Source organism: Meles meles, chromosome 6, assembly GCF_922984935.1.
Source record: "Meles meles chromosome 6, mMelMel3.1 paternal haplotype, whole genome shotgun sequence".
In the NCBI taxonomy this organism is placed as follows: domain Eukaryota; kingdom Metazoa; phylum Chordata; class Mammalia; order Carnivora; family Mustelidae; genus Meles; species Meles meles.
In genome coordinates, this window is record NC_060071.1 from 135992005 (window position 1) to 136012462 (window position 20458).

Below are 20458 nucleotides of genomic sequence, written 5' to 3' on the forward strand. Positions count from 1 at the left end.
TGTGTGTACGACTCAGAGCCCAGTCTCTGACCAAGTCCCCCGGAAGGAAGGTGAACCGATGAGTGTCCGCCCTGACCCAATCTGCATGTATTACCAGAGAATTTGAGGACTGGAAGGGACTTTCACATAAGTAAATTCTAACTTAACCCCAGGTTGGTAGGGGGTGGAGGAGGGGACCAGACACTAAATTGGCCAGTCTTGTATTTCTGGAGCATTCTTAGAAGCTTGAGGTGGGGAGGGAACTTGATCACCTGCATTCTGGCAGGCTCTGTACTCTATAATTTACGGTCCTCACAATAGCTCCATGAAACAGGTGTTATTATTCTTTTAGAGATTAGGTAGCTGAGATTCAAAGAGGGAAAGTAACTTGGCCAAGGTCACACAGCTGGTTAGTGCTGAGGGCTCGAGGAAAATCGAGTCAGCCTTGCACCAGTGCTGAGGCTCTGCTCACCACTGCCCTGTGCTCCCCCTCGGTATCCTTCTCTAGAATCTTCCTTCAATGGATGGATAATCAGCATCACCCCTTTTCCCATGTCACCCCATTTGAGTCTAGGAGCCAGCTTTCCAATTCCTGCTACTCCTCACCTGGCACTGTGTGCCCCCTACCACGACCCTGTCCCTCTGTCCCCTTTGTCCTCTTCCTCCCTGCATGTTTCCTACAAACCCAGACCAGAGCATCAAACAACCCTACAGTATTAAAAAGGAACAAAGTATGGAAGTTAAAAGGTTGTCCATTTTGCTGACACGTTTTGATGGAGGAACAGAGAGAGGGAACTGTTTTTACTCTTGTGTCTTGACGTATGGTTGCTTTGCCTGGGTTGCTGTGATTTTGCATGCATACTCAACAGTGAGAAATTTCCCAGCTACTCAAGGCCTACAGTTGCCTCTCACTTTAGGCTGTGCCCCCCCAGAGTTAGCACTTACATAGGAAATCAACTGACCCTATAAGGTTCTCTTGTTGCATAGGACACGTTATAACTAGCCCCCCCGCCAAACCCCACACAGCCCTCATTAATCCAAGAGGTTAGTGTTTTTTGTTTTTTAAGATTTTATTGATTTATTTGAGAGAGAGAGAACGCACACACGTGAGCATGAGGGGTGGGAGGCAGGAGAAGCAGACTCCCTGCTAAGCAGGGAGCCAGACTCCTAGCTGTATCCCAAGACCCTTGAGACCATGACCTGAGCCCATGGCCGATGCCTAACCTAACAGACTGAGCCACCCAAGTGCCCCTCAAGGCGTTAGTTTTATGTATCATTTGTGTTTCTCAACACCCTCAGTTGCTGAAGGTTGTTGTCTGCTAAGTGATTGGCTGACCCTGTCCTAGGAAGGGACCACTCGATTTACACCTGAAAAGTAGCACCACACCTACTCCTAGACCTCACTGGACCCCGGACTAGAGAAAGAAGCGGTTCTTCATGGTGTTTGCTTTCAAGCCACAGTTCAGTCCCTGGAGGAAGCCACTCCTGTAAGCACCTTCCTCTCCACCTGAAGGCAGCCTGGGGCTCCTGGCAGACCCCTCCCGCTCCGCCTCCCCCTGGAACTCCCGAGCTAAAGTCTTTATCTCAGGCATTCTCACAGGTTCTTTATGGGTCTTATCTTACTTCACTCTCCCAGCGTACCTAGTTGGTGTTATTCCCGTTTCAGAGCTAAGGGCAGTCAGGACCGGAAAGGGTAAGTAACTTGTTCCAAGGTATAGACAGTGAAGAGCAGAAATGAGTTTAGAACCCAGGTGTGCTGGGTCGCGAAGCATCCGAGCACCTGAGACTCATTTCTGTGCTTCAGCTCAACCAAGATTCAAGGTTCCTCAAGGTGGAGACCAGGTTTGGGTTCCCCACAGGCCTTAGCATAGGGAAGAGGCAGAGTGAGTGTTTGCTCAGTAAATTGTCAGAGGAAGTTTACCCTGATTACCTAGTGTGTGAGAACCAGTATTGGGGAAAGAGGAAGTGTTTGTGTAGTGATAAGGCCTGTGTGCTTGATAGTGGCCGCAGGCCGTGGGCCTGGGGCAAGAAGTGGGAGGATGGGCAGCAGAGTGGGGCCCCTAACAGGGGCTGATGGGAGAGTTAGGGGCAGCCAAAAGACCTGGAATTTGGGGAAGGATGGGAGGGACACTGTGAGGGTTGACTGGTTGTTTGTTTCCCTGACATCCAGGCCTACTGGATTCCCCCACTTGAAGGAGTGACAGAAGCAAGGAAGGAAGAGGGAGGCAGGCTCTCCGTGGATACCAAGGGCCACCTGGAGGCTGTGGGAGAAACCAGTCAGAGCGGCTGTATGAGAGGCAGCATTGGCATTTGAGTTTGAGAGACCCTGGGGGCCGATGTGGGATTTGAAGGGACTTGCGGGAAGATGGAGGAGAAACATGACTTGATTCAGTACCTCAGAGAAGAGGACATTTTCTTGAAGGACCCCCATACAAAGAAGGCAAAGCATGTTAGCATGGCTGGGAGGGATCAGAGAAGATGGGATTTGGTGTGAGGAAGCTGTGGGGGAGGTTTAGGAAGCTGGTTCAGAGAGATCACGGGGCCTGACAAGGGTAATGCCTTGCTGGAGGGCGGGGTGGGGTAGGAGGAGTGCAGGGAAGCAGTGGGAGAGGGGACCCAAGCTGATATTCACATCTGCACCTCACCATTCGCTGACTGTGGGACTTTGGGGAAATTTCTTAACCCTTCTGACCCTCAGTTTCCTTAGCCATAAAATGAGAGATAGTAGTAATACCAGCTACCGTCGGTACACCACGGCTATGCAGGTGAAATGAGATAAAGCACGAACTGAGCTCAGCACAATGCCTGGAAAAGAGAAAGGCTCTGTAAATATTAGCCGTAACTGATGATGGTGCGACAATCAGGGTTTGTTCCCGGGAAGGAGGGATCTAGGAATATAGTGGGAAAAAGAAGCCACTGGCAACCTCTTCTGTTTCATGACAACTTAGGTTGACTGAAGGCATCATATGCGCCAGACCCCGTTTTGTGTTGCAGAAGTTTTATTTCAGTTAATCCTCCCCATAACCTTCTGAGTAGGCACCATACTGAACCTCATTTACACGAGGAAGCAAAAGCACAGAGGGTTTAGGTAAACAGTCTGAAGTCACACAGGTAGTGGGCAGCACAACTCAAGCATTCCAATATCAGATCCGCACACCAACGTCCTGCCCCTCATCAGCTTAAATAAATGTAAGATATCAGACATACAGCCAAGAATGGGTCATAGAGTTCACAGTGTAGCATGGGGCTTTTCAGACCTCAGGGATGTCAGACTCTCCCAGGAGATGATCTAAAATGCACATTCCAGGGCCCCTTGCCCAGAAAGGCTGCCTCTGGCCACAGGGACAGTAATAGGGGCTGGAGCAGGAAGGTCAGAAATTTGTATTTTTTAACCAGCTCCACAGGGGCTGGTGGTCTGGAGGCAGGAGGAGAACACATGGACAGTGCAGAAATAACTAGACGGTCCAATGGAGATAATATCTGAGTGGCATGAAGTGACAAGTTCCCCCAGATAAGGTGGGATTTGACCAAGGATTTTTAAAAATTGAGATATAATTGACATATAGCATTATATTAATTTCAGATGTACAACATAATGATTCAATATTTGTATACATTGCAAAATGATGATCTGGGATTTAAGGATGGATAGTCTCCATTTGGAGGCTGTATTGGCTTAAACTGTGTCCCCCAAAAGATATGTTGAAGTCCTGACCCCAGGAACCTGTGAACGTGACCTTATCAGGAAAAAGGGTCTTTGCAGATGTAATTAGGTTAAGGATCTTGACAGGAGACTGTTGTGGATGATCTGGGTGGATCTTGAATCCAAAGACAAGTGTCCTTGTAAGAGACAGACAGAGGAGAGATGCAGAGAGAAGTCTAATTGAAGACAGAGGCAGAGATGGGAGTTACACAGCCACAAGCAAAGGAATGCTTGGAGCCACCAGAAACCAGAAAAGGAGAGGAAGAATTCTCTAGAGTCTTCAGATGGAGTACCTCCCTGCTGACACCTTGATTTCAGACCTCTGGCCTCCAGACTGTGACACAATACATTTGTGTTGTTTTCACGATCCAGTTTATGGTGATTTGTTATGGCAGCTCTTGGAAACTAATACACACTTGTATCCTACCCACAGCATTCACCCCAGGGAGGTCTTTGTGATTAGACACTGAGCTGTGGAGGCCACAGCCTACGGACAGCTCAGCTGTGCTTGCTGGAACCCCAGCCAGGGCACAAGGCCCTAAAGGAAATTGATGGAGCATACCCATTAGGGACTTGGTGGCATCACCTTTACCAGCTTGTGACTTCTCCATTTCTCCTTGGATGAAAGCTCGTGAAAGTCAAAGAAAGGCTCAGTCTTCTGGCTTCTCATTTTACAAAGAGGGAAGTCACACTTAGAAAGCATAGTTTCCAGCCCAAGTTCCCCCAGTAAGTGGTGGCAGGGCAGGGCCAGGACTCCTGTCTAGAACATACATCTCCTATGGGATGTTGAGTCCATGGCTGTCCATGTGGGCTTGCCACAAAGCCCTGGTTATTATAATGCTGTAATGTTGTTACTTGAATTTCACTCCAAAAGACTCGATTATCTGCAACGATTTTGCTCGGTGGTCGGTCTTCTTGCCCTTGACGAACATGTGGGTGGTGGTGCCTGACCTCTGGCTTAGATATTCTGATGGTTCCCTTCCCCATAGCTGGGTCTTCTGCTTTAGGGATGCGAGTTGAGCTATCTTTGGAAGCTGCTATCTGAAATGCAGAAGTTGGCCATCTGTAGGACTGAGAGCACTGGCTGTGGTCTGTGAAACACCAAATCTTGGAGAAGTATCTCTTTAGAAAGGTTATTAATACTTCCTTGTCCACGTGCCACAATGACTTTCTGCAAGGGAGAAGAAAAAGACTCCCTCAAGTGCCTGTGGAGAGCTTCCTCTTCATCTGAAGCCCTTGCTTCTCATTCCTCTCTCTCTGTAACAGTTGAGCTGGTAGAACGTGGCCACCCAGGGAATGAACATTGTCCCCAAGCTGGTGTTCCAGGTACTCTACTTACCAGAGGACTAATTTCGTGCTGTGTTCTAGGAGAAAGGACAGCAGGGCCTCAGCAGGAGAAATTGAGCCAAGAAATATTTATTGAGAGCACACTATTTAAAAGGCATTGAAAGGTTAGGTGTTGAAAATAGGAATGGGGTTAGTAAGGGTTAAGGTGGAGCATTAGGGTTGACAACGAATGCTCCACTTTAACCCAAGGAAGTTTTTTTAAAAATCCTGATGCCCAGGGGACACCCCATACCATTGACATCAGAATGTCTGAGGGTGGGAGTCTGGCATCAACACTTTTCAAATATCCCCAGATGATTCCAGTGGGCAGGAACGTCAGGGAACCACTGAAATATGCTATTTCTAGGAATTATACCCAGATACTCTTGTTTTCAGTGGTGTGGGGTGGGTTCTAGGTGGGTCCTAGGCATTGGCAGTTCTTAAAGAGCTGCTCAGGTGACTTTGGGGTGCAAAGGTGATTCAAGCGAAGTAGTAATGGGAAGTCATGTAGGCATTATCAAGGTTCCTGCAGCCGGTGCTCTTGTCCCATCCATATGGTGTCTCTCACAATATGGAAGTTTGGTTGAAGAAGAATGAGTTTTGGTAGATTTCAGAGACAACTAGTGATGGTGGACATCAGATGTTGACTGCTTAGTAGCCTATCAAAGAAAATACATTAATCTGAAATGTTCTCAGAATCAAGAGAGAAGGCTGAAAACAGTGTAGTCCTATGCTCCAGGTTACCCAGCTTTAAGGTCTTAGAGTACTTTTGAAGTAATCCCAAGTCCTCTGAGGATCTGCATATGGACAAGCTTCAGGCATGGCTGTGTCCAGACGCAGAGTGTAGCTAATGTTTTGGGGTAGATGCATTTGGTTCTCTGTTAATCCTCCTTTGGAGGGTCTCAACTCTGGGGCTACTTGACAAAGCACTGAGTAATTTTCCCATTTCTTCTTTCTTTCCCAATACTTTTTTTTCTTCTTTGTAGCATATGTGGCCATAGACATAAGGTAAGTAAGGGCCCTTGCAGTTCCCATCTTACCTCCCTGACCCTACTTTCTTCTCTCCTAGAGTCCCACCTTCACAGCTCTTCTTTTTTGTCCCTTGGTTCTTCCACTACAACTAGTCCAGTGGATTTCTCTTCATCTCATACCTGCCTTGAGATTTCCAGGACGTCACCTCTCTGCACTGGGATCTAGGGCTGGTGTTCTCCATAAACAAACAGTGCTTATGGGGCAGAGGAGATGCCTTACATCTTCATGTCCCAAAGTTGGTCTTTTCAACTTCTGTTTGCTCTCAAGGCACATGGGTAGTGTTGATGGTTCATGTGATGGCTCTTAAGCTTTCTGAAACTTGATCTTTTGGCATACATTTTATATCCTTGCATCATCCCTAACATTCTTCCTAATAATTTTTTTTGTTGTTAAATCCAGACTTTTGGGTGCTCTCATCTCATATCTATTACTAGAATGTTGATCCTGGTAATCAGGATTTACAGGCTGTAACATATAGAGCAGGGTCCCTATAGTTTATCTTGACATGTTGTATGGACAACAGTGATGAAAGACATTAATTTTCATGGAGAGCTGGTGAGGAGTTCTTGTTTCCCACTTAGGAAGATAAAACTTCAGCACCATGGGAATCTGGAGAGGAAGATAAATCCTTTTTTTTTTTTTTCCCAAGTAAGTGAATCGAGGGGAGATGTTAATGGATGCTACCGGTTTCACACCAACTATTGATAACATCACGGATATTCTGGAAGACTTAAATTCGCTTAAGCATAAAAGTTATATGATGAATATAAATGAGGATAGAAAAAAAGGAATCTTCTCAGTAGTATGGAAACTCAATAAAAAGGGCCATGTTTTATCAAATGTAATCACAACCATGTCTGAAAATTGGGGTGCAGTTAGAAGCTTTCATTTCTATTCTCGACTCGAACACTGACTCACTGTATGGCTTGAAGCCAGTCACTCAACAGTTTTGGACCTCAGCTTCTCCATATGAAAAATGGCAATTAAAATACTAAATAGAGGAACTAGCATTTATTGAGCAACTGCTCTATGTTGATGTGCTAAATGCTTTATTTTATGTTGTACTCTGATTCATTCCCCAAATATTTGTGGAGCACCCAGTAGTTACAGGGTATTGTACCTGGCCTAGGGATATATCAGGCACAAAACAAAGACCTTGCTTTCTCGGAGCTAAAATGCTAGTAGGGCTGGGTGAGAATAAATAAGAAAAAAAAATATCAAGGGTGCCTGGGTAGCTCAGTCACTGAACGGCTGCCTTCAGCTCAGGTCATGGTCTCAGGGTCCTGGGATTGAGTCCCACATTGGGTTCCCTGCTCAGTGGGGGACCTGTTTCTCGCTCTCACTTTGCCTTCTGCTCTGTGTCTCAAATAAATTTTTTTTTTTTAAGAAAAAGAAAGGGCGCCTGGGTGGCTCAGTGGGTTAAGCCGCTGCCTTCAGCTCAGGTCATGATCTCGGGGTCCTGGCATCGAGTCCCACATCGGGCACTCTGCTCGGCAGGGAGCCTGCTTTCCCCTCTCTCTCTGTCTGCCTCTCTGTCTACTTGTGATCTCTCTCTGTCAGGTAAATAAATAAAATCTTTAAAAAAAAAATAAAAGAAAAAAAGAAATATCAAGGTACTTTTAAATATCAACGAGTGCTATATAGATAATAAAACTAGATCGTGGGACAGAAAATAATGTAGGGAAAGTATTACTCATGCAGGGTGGGCTCTCTAGGAAGAGACATTGGAGTTGGAACTTGAATGATGAAGAGCAGCCTGCAGAGTCTGGAGTCCATGGAACAATATCTGGGAGAGAGCACTCCAGTTAGACAGTAAGTGCAAAGGCCCTGGTGCCCTGTGACTATAGATAGGAGAGTGAATGGTTGGGTGGTGAGAGGAAATGATCACTGGGTAAAACGAGATTAGAAAGGTAGGGGGGAGCCAGACCACAGTGGCCTTTTGGGCTGTGATAAGGTATATAGGCTGTATTCCGATTGATCTGATGTACATTTTAAAAAATCATTAAAAGTGTATTAAGGAGCATAGTGCAAGCAAGAACGGAAGCAGAGACAACAGTAGGGAGGCTGTTTTCTTGCCTAGGTGAGAGAAGCAAACTTTCAGTAAAGGATCACATAGTAAACATTCTAGGTTTTGTGAGCCACATAATTTCTTGGGTGATACAAGAACAGGAATTTGCATGCTGGATTTGGCCTGTCTAGCTGGGCAGTAGCTTGCCAAATCTTAGCTTAGAGAGAAGTAGAAACTGATTGGCATATATTTAGGACACAGGACGGGTAAGACATGCTGATGAATTGCCTCTATGTACAGAGAGGGTAAGAGAAAGAGGAAACAAGGACAGCCTCAGTGAAGACGTAGAAGGTGGTGCCATTTACTGAGATGGGGAAGAAACCGATTTGGGAGCGGGGAGGGGGAAATTAAGAGTTAAGTATGAGTTGCCTCTTAGTCATCCAATTTGGAGATGTCAAGTAGGGAGCCTGATACAGACTCTGGAGTTTAGAGGAGAGATCAGGGCTGGAGATCCACATTTGGGAGTTATCGGCTTATGGATGCCTTTAAACTCATGAGGCTGGATGAGCTCACTCCCAAGTGCAGCACAAAGGTTCCAGGAACAGGTCCAGGGGGACTACAGAAATTAGAGGACCCATACTACTCCTTGAAATCACTCTCTGGGTCAAAGAGTGTGACACACGACAAATATTGCCAAATTGCTCTCCAAAAGGGTCTTTCGTATCTGCACAGAACCCATCTTGTTGTAGCTGTTTAGATACACACTGTGAGCAGGGCTGTACACACGAGTGGGCAGGGACACAGAGTTAGGAATTCTTGACTGCTTCTGCACTGAAGCCACACTAGAGGATGAGGCCATTTAGAGGAGGCGGTTAAAGGAAAAGGCAGAAGGCAGAAGTGCTTCCAAGGGCTTCTGACCACAGAATGGCCCAGCAAGTGTATTACAAAGGCAGATTTTTAAAAAGGAGCTGCTCCCTCTCATATCAATGAAAGGTTGAGAAACCTGTGGGGAAGGGATAGTCTAGGTAAAGAGAGTGTCCTGGTGACATCTGTTCACCTCCAGGATCTTGGGAATCTTGAGAACCTGGGTCTGGCTAGGTGCATTTCAGGCTGATGGGATGGCAGAGACTGTGAGGCTAAGAAGCAGCATTTTTTCTGGTTGTGAGACACTTTCCATTTGCTCTTCCCACCCACTCCCCCCCCACAAAAGGTGTAAAATAGTGCCTTCTTCAATGCAGAAGATACAAAGTTTAAAGTTTGGGCTCTCCAGGAGTATCTACTCAGCCTTCTAGGTGCACAGTATAGAGGGGAGAATGGTTTTGGTTTTTTTCCTGTGTTCTTATACGAAAACAATAACACATTTTTCAATTTAAAAAAAATACCCATTTTGTTGGCAAAACAGAAATCATACCTACACTTTAATACATTATGGATTAAATAAATTTGTATGAAAACAGCTAAGGAATAATGGAAGGAGTTTGCTGTTAGGCCTTTTGCTAGGAGCTGAGGAATTAATCTTGCATTTACTGAGCCAATATTTATTGTAGACTAGGCCCTATTTTAGATTCAGTAGACAAAGCAGTGGACAAAAGAGACAAAAAGCTCTGCCTCTCACAAAACAGATAACCTAGCTAAGGACACAGATTAATAAACACGACAAATAATTAAAATGTATACTGTATAAAACAGTGATGAGTGTTATGGACAAAAATACATAGGAGGGAAGGGGAACAGGAAATAGGTGGAGGAGGATACCTGAGAATTACAGACAAGAAAGTACATGTGGGCTGCTACTTAGAATCAATTTCTCTAAGTCTCAGTTTCTTCATCTGTATCATAATAAATAATAGTGCCTTCCGAAAAGAAGGCTCGGGGCCTCAGACCGACTTTGCCACTTTTAAACAATGGGATTTTGGTCTCTGAGGACCTCAGTTTAGTTTTCCTTCTGTAAAATGAATAGACTTGTCTTGCCTATGGTGTTGGAAAATGTCAAGTGAGATAATTAGGTGAAGATATTTAAAAACATATAAGGTATTATATAAATGTAAGATAGAAATTAAAACACACACACACACACCCAGGATTTTATGGGATGCAAATCTTTGGCTGATGGTCAGCAGAGCCTAAGGACTGAGAGTAAACAATGAAGTAGATAACTCCTTGGTACTGATCCCCTGGCCAGGCAGGGAAAAGGCGAATGCAAATTATCAGAATGTACTGTCTAGACTAGCAATCTTATCTTAGATCAGGGATAAAATAATCAAACTAAATGTTCATAACTGGACACCTCATAAAATAATTATTATATGGCATTTGTCAAATTTTAAAATGCTTTACAGCTCCTTTATGTTTGTTCTTGTTTTGCTTGTGGGACTTCAGTTCCAGAAGAACCGGAAGGACTGAAAGGAGTTATCAAATACTGAAAGCAGACAGTCTATCTTTTGGGTATTTCTGTAGATGCTCAATGAACACTAATCAAAGCAGATGATTCTAAACATAGGCTGTTGTGTAGTCCTTTTTTATCTTCCTATTTTCTTCAGCCCTGAGTATTTGATAGCAATAGTTATTCGTTAAATCAATACATGTTAGTATTTATGCATAATATAGTGTCCAGCAAAGAGTAGGTACTCAATAAATATTTATTAAAGAAACACATGAGTGACTATCATGTAAATTTACTTACTACAGACGGGCCTGTTTGATCCCTTAGGTGTTTATGCATTTAAAACACACAAACACTTGACAGGGCTTCTCTGGTAAACCGCACCAGCTCCATCTCTTAGGCTGAACTAAAACACTGTTTTATTCAATTTAAATACAAAATACAGGGGCGCCTGGCTAGCTCAGTGGATGGAGCATGCAACCTTTGATCTCAGAGTTGTGGATTCCAGCCACACCTTGGACCTATAGATTATTTAAAAGTAAAATCTTAAAAAAAAAAAAAAATACAAAACCCAACTTTAGTTTGAATGTTACCTAACACAGTAGGCACCTAAGGTTTACTAAATCAGATGCACGTTCAGAAAGCCGTTATTCCAGCCCAAATACTCTGTTCAAGTGCATTCAGGATGCCACCCAGCTCACATCCACCACGTAACCCGTACACCTAATCTGAGATACTGGCCGCCGGCCTAACAGCCAAATTGGAGTCTTTCCGCTCAGTCTCTCAAACTTTTCTTCTTAAGTGCTCCACGTCCCAGCTGTCACCGAGGCTGCAAGGTGCTTGGACTGCACACCGTCTCCGCCCGGAGCGTGTAGGCGGCCGGTGGGTGGGCCCTACGAAGGCCTTGTGGCTGTTTCCTATTGGGGCCTGGTTGCTATGGTATCGCCGACTTTAAAACGCGCAGCTTCTACTTCCGGAAGCTAAAGGAGAATTACTTCCAGGGCTGCCCATACTTGTTACGGCTGACTGAGCAGTCGCTAAGCTCAACAAAAATGAAACTTGTGCAGTCAACAGCTGGAAAATCTTACTTAGCCACTTTAGCTTGTGGATACTATGTGGTGTCGTATCCTTTCTTCCCTTTCAAAAGACTTATCCTGTGGCCCTCGTCTATTTGCCAGTCTCCAAAATGGCGCCCACGGCATTAGGTCAGAGGTGAATCACGTGGGCCCTCCCGGTTCCGGCGCGGTAGAGGCCCCGGGGGTGAGTAGTCTCCGGCACCATGTCGGGTTTGTCCGGCCCACCAGCTCAGCGTGGCCCTTGCCCGTTAGCACTGCTGCTTTTACTCCTGCTCGGCCCCAGCTCGGTGTTCGCCATCTCCTTCCATCTGCCCGTTAACTCCCGCAAGTGCCTCCGCGAGGAGATCCACAAGGACCTGCTGGTGACGGGCGCGTACGAGATCACCGACCAGTCTGGGGGCGCTGGCGGCCTGCGTACCCACCTCAAGGTGCGGCAGTGGGCGGCGCGCGGTGGGAAGACCGTAGGCGTCGATGAGGGGAGGCTGAGGATGGGGACGGGAGCCGGCGGGCGGAGGCCTAGAGTGCGGCCTGGCCTCCCCGAAGCACGAAGTGTGCACTGTCGAGACCGCCCCCTCACCCCGCTGCTTGGCGTTCGCGGGGCGGGGCCGGGCGCCAATGCCAGGGAACCCTTGGAAGGACCGCGAGGCCTTGGCGGATGTGGTGACAGCTGCGCTGGGGCGGCCTCGACTTTGGGTCGTGGTTGGGGTCCTGTACCAGTTTCGGTCTTAAGTATCTTGAACTGTGACTTGTTTCTCCAAAAAGAAGTCTCTGGGTGTTGAATTATTTGTGGGTATCTTAAGACAGACCAATACCTGCAGGAAGATCATGGAGACACTGAAGCTTACTGTGAATTAAAAAAAACTGATTTTATTGAGTGGTGGCTGTGTCAGGTCCTGTGCCCCTTTATACGCGATACCATTTAGTTCGTACTCTACCCTATGAAGTGGGTACCCTTGGCCTCATATTACACGTGAGCAAACGGGCTCAGAGAGATGATGTCAGAGCTGGAATTCTTAGTTTGGGAGTTAAGTAGGGGGAAAGAAAAGTACTGCAATCTTATACTCTCCTTTTTGTGATTCCTGTGTTTGGTTAAAGTCGATCGCAAAATGGTCTCAGTCTAATACTTATTTCTTGGTACCCCAGAGTCTGGATTTGGTCAATTTTTATGTAAATTTCAGCAATACTCTTGGATGGTGATAACTTGCCAGTTTGGTCCTGTTTTGCTATTAGGACCACCAGCCCGATCTTTGAAACATTAATATGATTTTAGTCAAGATTTGATTGTGCTTTATTTATTCGCAGTAAGCGTTTTGTTTTGTTTTGTTTTAACAAAAGGGGTCTTTAAATAGGAAGAAACATTTTACTTTTTAATAGAGCTTCGGATGTAATAAGACTATTATTTTTGTTTAAGGTGTTGGAACCCAGTAGTGGTAATAAAATGCAATTTATTTGTACTTTATTTGGGAGATATAAACTATTTTTAGGGGTGTTACTCAGTGACCCTTTGTTTTATTATTCTCTTCAGGTACCAAACTTCTGTCTGGCCAAAAAAGCTGTGATTGTATAATTTTAGAGGCTTAGGTACAACGTTTTGCTGCCAGCTCCTGGAAGGATACAGTGCATAGAATAAGAGAATTTGAGCAATGAGGCAGACATTACTCTCATCTCCAGTGTTGCCCCTCTGATTTGTATTTCTTCTTCTTTTTTTTTTTTAAAGATTTATTTATTTGACAGAGAACACAAGTAGGCAGAGAGGCAGGCAGAGAGAAAGGGGGAAGCAGGCTCCCTGCTGAGCAGAGAGCCTGATGCGGGGCTAGATCCCAGGACCCTGGGATCATGACCTGAGTCAAAGGCAGAGGCATTAACCCACTGAGCCATCCAGGCGCCCCTGGTTTGTGTTTCTTTTCTTTTCTTTCTTTCTTTTTTTTTTTTTTAAGATTCTATCCATCCATTTGACACAGAGAGAGAGAGAGAGAAATCACAAGTAGGCAGAGAGGCAGGTGGGGGGGGGGGCAAGCTCCCTGCTGAGCAGAGAACCCGATGCAGGCCTCCATCCCAGGACCCCGAGACCATGACCTGAGCGGAAGGCAGAGGCTTAACCCACTGAGCCACGCAGGGGCCCCCCAGTTTGTATTTCTAATTCGAAACCTTTCAGTGGCTCACTGTTGCTCATCTGATAAAGTTTAAATTTCCCAGCATGCTCTGTAGTACTCTCTATGATCTGTATCTGAAGCTTTACTTTGTCGCTCTCCACTTTGCATGTTATATGAGCCACCCTGAACAATACCCTGAACTCCATTATTTTCATCTTCTATTGTAGCTATTTTGCTTTATCTTATTTAACTGTTAGTGTCCTGGGGGAAGGAATTATTTTCATGTTCATATTTTCCAGAATATCAGGCATACGGCCTTGCTACAAGATTTCTGACTTTGGAGCACTTATACAGGATAATGTCACTTTGTGGCCTCATGGGAATTACATCTGTCTCAAGGTTGTTGGGGAGACCTCAGTAGCAGGAATCTGTACATCTACACGCTAGCATTTTGCTATCACTCATTTGCCGTCCCCATGTCTGCTCTGTTCTCTTGCTTCTAGCCAGCCTTATTGAACTACTCCTGGGGTCCTAAACCCAAATGCCCAGTAATCAATCTAAATGAATGAATTGGGCCAGGCATGTTTAAAACCAGCAGCAAGAACGATAAATGGGGGATAACTCAGAGCAGTAGTAACAGTTAATTTGGAGTAGCCAGTACTAATCTCTTGATGTAGACCTTATTGGCATGTTTAATTTTCATACGAAGTCAGAAATTCAGATTTTGATGTGAAAGCTCCTGATTTTTAAATATCACTAATTCAGATTCGCTTTCGCATTGGTTTGTTCGCAAGTTTTTTTGTTGTTGTTTTTGTTTTTTTTTTGTTTTTTTAAAGATTTTATTTATTTATTTGACAGAGAGAGTTCACAGGTAGATAGAGAGGCAGGCAGAGAGAGAGAGAGGTAAGCAGGCTCCCTGCTGAGCAGAGAGCCCGACGCGGGACTCGATCCTAGGACCTGATATCACGACCCGAGCCGAAGGCAGCGGCTCAACCCACTGAGCCACCCAGGCGCCCCGTTTTTGTTTTTTTTAAGTAGGGTGCAGTGCCAATGTGGGGCTTGAACTCACAACCTTGAGATCAAGAGTCGCATGCTCTACTGACTGAGCCAGCCCGGGTCCCTGGTTGGTTTGCAGCTTTGTAGAAAAGAGTATGGTCAGCCCACTACTATAAGTGCAGTACCCAGATTTAGTAATTATCAGGATGTTGCCACACTTTTTTCATCGAAACTGCCTCTCCCTTCACATTTTATGCTGAATTGTTCTAAACTAAGTCCCAGATAGCATGGTATTTCAATCTTGCATACTTCAGCATGAATCTCTTTAAAAATATGAACATGGGGCGCCTGGGTGGCTCAGTGGGTTAAAGCCTCTGCCTTCAGCTCGGGTCATGGTCCCAGGGTCCTGGGATCGAGCCCCGCATGGGGCTCTCTGCTTGGCAGGGAGCCTGCTTCCTCCTCTCTCTCTGCCTGCCTCTCTGCCTAGTTGTGATTTCTCTCTGTCAAAGAAATAAAAATTAAAAAAAAAATAAATAAAAATTAAAAAATAAAAATATGAACATAATCACAGTGTTAATGTGGCTATAACCACACCTCGCAAAACTAACAGTAATGCTAATAGTACACTCAATTCATATTCAGGTTTCTCCACTTGTCTCAGAAACACATTTTTAAATTAATTATCTCTCAGGTCTCTTCAATTTAGAGCAATTCACTCACCTTCCTTCCTTTTTTTTATTCGTGCAGTTGTATTGTTAGAGTCAGTTGTCTTTAAAGAATGTCCTGCGTTGTGGATTTGTCTGTTTACTTCTTGGGGTATCATTTCAACACTTCCCCCATATTTCTTGTAAGAGGAATCAGCCATAAAGATGTAATTAGATTCAGGTTTATCTTTCCGGTGAGAGTATGTGGTATCATGGCAGAGGACCGTACTTTTCCTGCCTCTTAGGGCTAAGATTGATCAGTGGGTCCACGTGTGTAGTAGTAGCCTACTGCTGCTGTAACAAATTATGACAAACTCAGTAACATAAAACAAGATGCATTTATATTATCGTTCTGGAGGTTAGAAATCCTAAAATCAAGGTGTCAACAAGGCAGTGTTGTTTATGAAGACTCTAGGGGAGAATCTGTTTCCTTGCCTTTTCCAGTGTCTAGAGACCACCTGCATTCTTTAGTTGGTGACCCCTTCCTGCATCCTGAAAGCCAGTAATTAGTATCTCTAAATCTTTTTCTCTTTCTCATCCCTCCCTCTCTCCTCTGCCTCTCTCTTTCCGTATAAGCACCCTGTGATAATCTCCTTATCTCAGCCTCTAATCATACTTGCAAAACCTCTTTTGCCATGTAATACAACATTCACAGGTTCTAAGGATTAGGATGTGGACATCTTTGGGGAGGTGGATATTATCCTACTACCTACCAAGGTGGTAACAGCTCAGAGCCTCCCTTGTAAAGCTTCTCAATCTTTTACTTATCGGTCCATTGATAACTGCTGTGAGAATTTATTGTTTCATTAAGGTTGTGTAATGATGATTTTTCTAATTTTGTTATTCCTTCCATATTTATTAGCTGGAATTATTTTTTTTTTTCCTTTCTAAGGATTTTATTTATTTATTTGAGAGAGAGCACACACTTGACGGCTGGAGACAGGGAGAAGCAGACTCCCCACTGAGCAGGGAGCCTGACTTGGGGCTCAATCCCAGGACGTGGAGATCATGACCTGAGCTGAACGAAGGCAAAAACCAACTGAGCCACCCAAACACCTGTTAGCTGGAATTATTCTTAAAGAATTCATCAATTTTTTAAAAGGATTTATTTATTTATTTATAGAGAGTGAGAGCGAGCACGTGTACAGGACAAGCAGGGAGAGAGAATCCCAAGCAGACAGCCGGCTGAGCATGGAGCCTGACACAGGTCTTGATCCCAGGACCCAAGATCATGACCTGAGCCAAAATGAAGAGTCAGATGCTCAATCTACTGAGCTACCCAGGCTCCCCAGGAATTCATCAATCCTTTTTTTAAGATTTTATTTATTTATTTGAGGGAGAGAGAGAGAGAGATAGCGAGAGAGGAGGGAACACAAGCAGAGGGAGTGGGAGAGGGAGAAGCAGGCCTCCCGCTGAACAGGGAGCCGGATGCAGGTTTTGATCCCGGGAACTCGAGACCATGACCCAAACCAAAAGCAGGTGCCTAGTGACTGAGCCACTCAGGCGCCGTAAGAATTCATCAATTTTTAAGACCATTTGGTTACCCTAAGTTTATAGGATAAACACAGAATTCATTCCTTATTGACAGTTTTTGTTGCCTTTGTCATTTCCAATGTAGTTGGAAGAAGGTGTTTTTTTGTTTGTTTGTTTTAAGATTTACTTATTTATGTTGGAGAGCAAACAGGGGCAAGGGCAGAGGGAGAGAAGCAGACTCCCCAGTGAGCACAGAGCCCAACACATGGCGTTGAGTTCATGACCTGAGCTGAAATCAGGAGTTGAACACTCAACTGTCTGAGCCACCCACGTGTCCCAAGTCTTTATTTTATTTTGTTTTAAGTATTACATGAAATCATTTTTTGTTATTGTTTCTGTTTTTAGAGTTACTGTTTTTATCAGTTGCTTTGTTTCTTTATACGCAGGTGTCCCTTTGACTCTTGTATCCTTTTGGCAGGTGTCCCTTTGACTCTTGTATCCTTTTGACAACAGCCCCGTTAGATTTCGATAGCTTCCCTGTTTTGTGGAACAGGGTATCGTAGGCCCATCTTTTGTTCGTCCAACCTCTGACCTGGAAGCAGTTACTGCTTCAAGGAGTTCAGGTCCATTTTGTGGGGTATAGTATTTTAGAGAACACAAGCTGGGTGTCATTTAACAAAATTTAATACTGTGTGCAGGCCACAGAACATTTTTGTGAGCTTGATCCAGTTCTTTATCATAGTTTGCAACCTTTTTTCATAGCATTTCTTCTCTTTCTCTTAACTTTTGACCACTCATGTTCCAAACTCTGCTCAAGTATTCTCTTTGTGCGTCATTTCTGCTTCTGAAGTACACCTCTTGAGTGAGAGAATCTGATTGGTTTAACTCTTTTTATATGCCAGGCCACATTCTAGGTTTCTTACAGCCTATTGATGTCTTCTCTTGGGTCATTTGTCACTTGGTTTAGGCAGCATTTGGGCTAAGGTTAAGAGGGGGTGCGTGCCTGGGTGGCTCGGTGGATGGGGCCTCTGCCTTCGGCTCAGGTCGTGATCTTAGGGTCCTGGGATCGAACCCCGCATTGGGCTCTCTGCACAGCAGGGAGCCTGCTTCCTCTCTCTCTGCCTGCCTCTCTGCCTACTTGTGATCTCTCCTTTCTCTGTGTTGAATGAATAAAAAACTTGAAAAAAAAAAAAAAAAAGAGGGGGTCTGGAGGCTTTCTGAAGTACAAAACCTGGGCAACTGGGCTTGATGTTTCAAGTTGCTCGATTGAGGCAGGCTCTCTCATAAGGATTTTTGTGAATGTAGTTGAGCAGAGACTATATCTCATCATTGAATGCCTATTACAGTGCCTGGCACATAGTACATAGTAGGACTTCCCATAAAGCGTTAATGAACAAATGAATTGGCAGTGTCCTACCCTTATCTCTTAATTTTTTTCTCCTCTTTCTTCCTCTTCACTTCTTTTCTCCCACTCCTGACTCTCACCATACTGAACCCCATGCAGTTCCTTGAATACAGTGTTCTCTTAATATAGACTGGCGTTTGACTGTACACCCTCCTATGTATTTCCATTATAACCTCTTTGACATGGCACTTTGGATGTAGTATGGACTTACTTTGTGAAGTCTTTAATATCTCATTCATCTTTGTGTCTTAAATTTAATGTACTATGAATTCATTGTTATACAACTGATTTAAATATATTAGTCGTATTAAATAGAAGTAGAGTGGAAAGAACCTGGATCTGGAGTGAGACAGATTTGAGTTCAAATCTCAGCAGCTTCACCACTTAAAGGGTGTATGGTCTTGGGGTGCCTGGGTGGCTCAGAGGGTTAAAGCCTACGCCTTCAGCTCAGGTCAGGATCTCAGGGTCCTGGGATCGAGCCCCGCATTGGGCTCTCTGCTCAGCGGGGAGCCTGCTTCCCCCTCTTTCTCTGCCTGCCTTTCCACCTACTTGTGATCTCTCTCTCTGTCAAATAAATAAATAAAATCTTTTTTAAAAAAGGGGGGAGGTGTATGGTCTTGAGGGAATTACTTAACTCTTCTCCTTGGGTCTCTGATCTGTAAGATGGGGATGATAGATCTCATAGAATTGTTGGAAGGATGATTGAGGTGGTTCTTTATTATTCAGGGTCATATATACTGGTACTCTTTTGTTTCCTCTCTACTGAATGAAAATTGAATTACTAATCTGACTCCCCTGTTTTATGTCATTGCAGTAACTTGATCAAGTATATTATAATGAGAAGACTTTTTTGTGGATTTTGTTTGTGATTCTCCTATTCATGCAATAAATATTTTAATGTTTAGTATATGTCAGACCTAAGTGGGGAAATGGGGATGAACGGCAGACAAGGTCCTTGAGTTCTACTGGCGAAGAACGACAGCAAGTTCAAAAAAATACAGCTCAAAAAATATACACAATTGCAGGTAGCAATAAGGACTGTAAAGAAAAATCAAATAGTAGCAGGTAGGGAGTGACTGAAGGGTAAAGAGTATTTGAGTGGTCAGGGAAGGCCTTTCTGAACAAGGCTATCTGAACAGAGAAATGGATTGAAATGATGGGTGGGACTCTACTGCTAAGATTTCTGGCCTATAAAATGTGTTTTGTGTTGACATTTGCACTGAATTTATCCCATTATCACCCTTCCCTGCTCTTTTCACAAAGTGAGGCTAACTCAGTCTAAGTAGTATCAGATTTAAAGACTTTGCCTCACGAAATTGAAGCAGGAAGTACTGACTCATCATTGACTCATCATTTATAGTGAGTGTATAAATGTTCTTCATTATATCAGGTCCATAAAAAGTCTGTTGTAGGGATTCAGAATCTCAACTCTGTTGATTTTTTAATTGAAAACCATATTTTTATTAAGACTAGGTGATATTATAATCGTTTAATAAGCTCCAGTACCATTTATTAGTTAGAATGCTTGTTAATAGAGGAAATTGGAGGGTGAATGAGTTTTAGGGGATGAGATGGGTTATTGCCTAAGGGCGATTTATACTTTAGAAATAGATTACAGAGAGAGAAAAGCAGTTGTCTGCAGTTGTCCTAATCATCACCCAAAAGGAAAGAAAAGCTTAATGGTAATAACTGAAATGATTTATGATTTTTCAGCCTCTTCCAAATAGTCTGATCAGTCTGACTTTTCTTCATTGTCATTTTCCAAGAGTGTCACTGCTAATTAACAATTCATTTTGCTAAATGCAGTCATTTTTCACTGGATGTTAAATACCTAGTTGTGGCACTCTCTCTCAACTAGCTTCTAGAAAGCCAAACAGATCATTTGAAGAGTTCAGCCTTGAGTCTTAGGCATGTCTCAGTTTAAACCTAAAAATTATCTAGGTGCATCTTGGCAGCTGGGAAACCTTTGGCTTTTAACTTTTTTTTGCCCACTGAAAGTTATGGAAGGATTGTGTGTGTGCACATGTGTGTATACACACACGCATATATATGCTATAGTTTTGAGATTCTTTTATTTACAACAGTTACTTCATTTTATTACTGACATCCGTAGTAAGGGCTAATCTTTTTCTGTTGGGAAGAATCTGTCTTTCAAATTGACATTTGATGTGACTATTGTCCTAGGTTAGAAACAGTTCAATAAGTAGATGGTTTAATATGGAAGGGTAATTGATACATTAGCATTTAATAGTATTAAAAACTAGTTTCTTTTTGTATCAT

General features: G+C 44.0%; 1 protein-coding gene across 1 annotated transcript in view; it reads left to right on the forward strand.

Moving 5' to 3' along the window:
- The first annotated feature begins 10804 nt into the window (after positions 1–10804).
- The window catches only part of TMED10 (transmembrane p24 trafficking protein 10), a 41077-nt gene continuing 31423 nt past the window's right edge, over positions 10805–20458 (forward strand). The window contains exon 1 of the mRNA XM_046009277.1: positions 10805–11935. Coding sequence (XP_045865233.1) covers positions 11711–11935 — 225 coding nt within the window. The 5' untranslated portion in view covers positions 10805–11710. The remainder of the gene's footprint in view (positions 11936–20458) is intronic.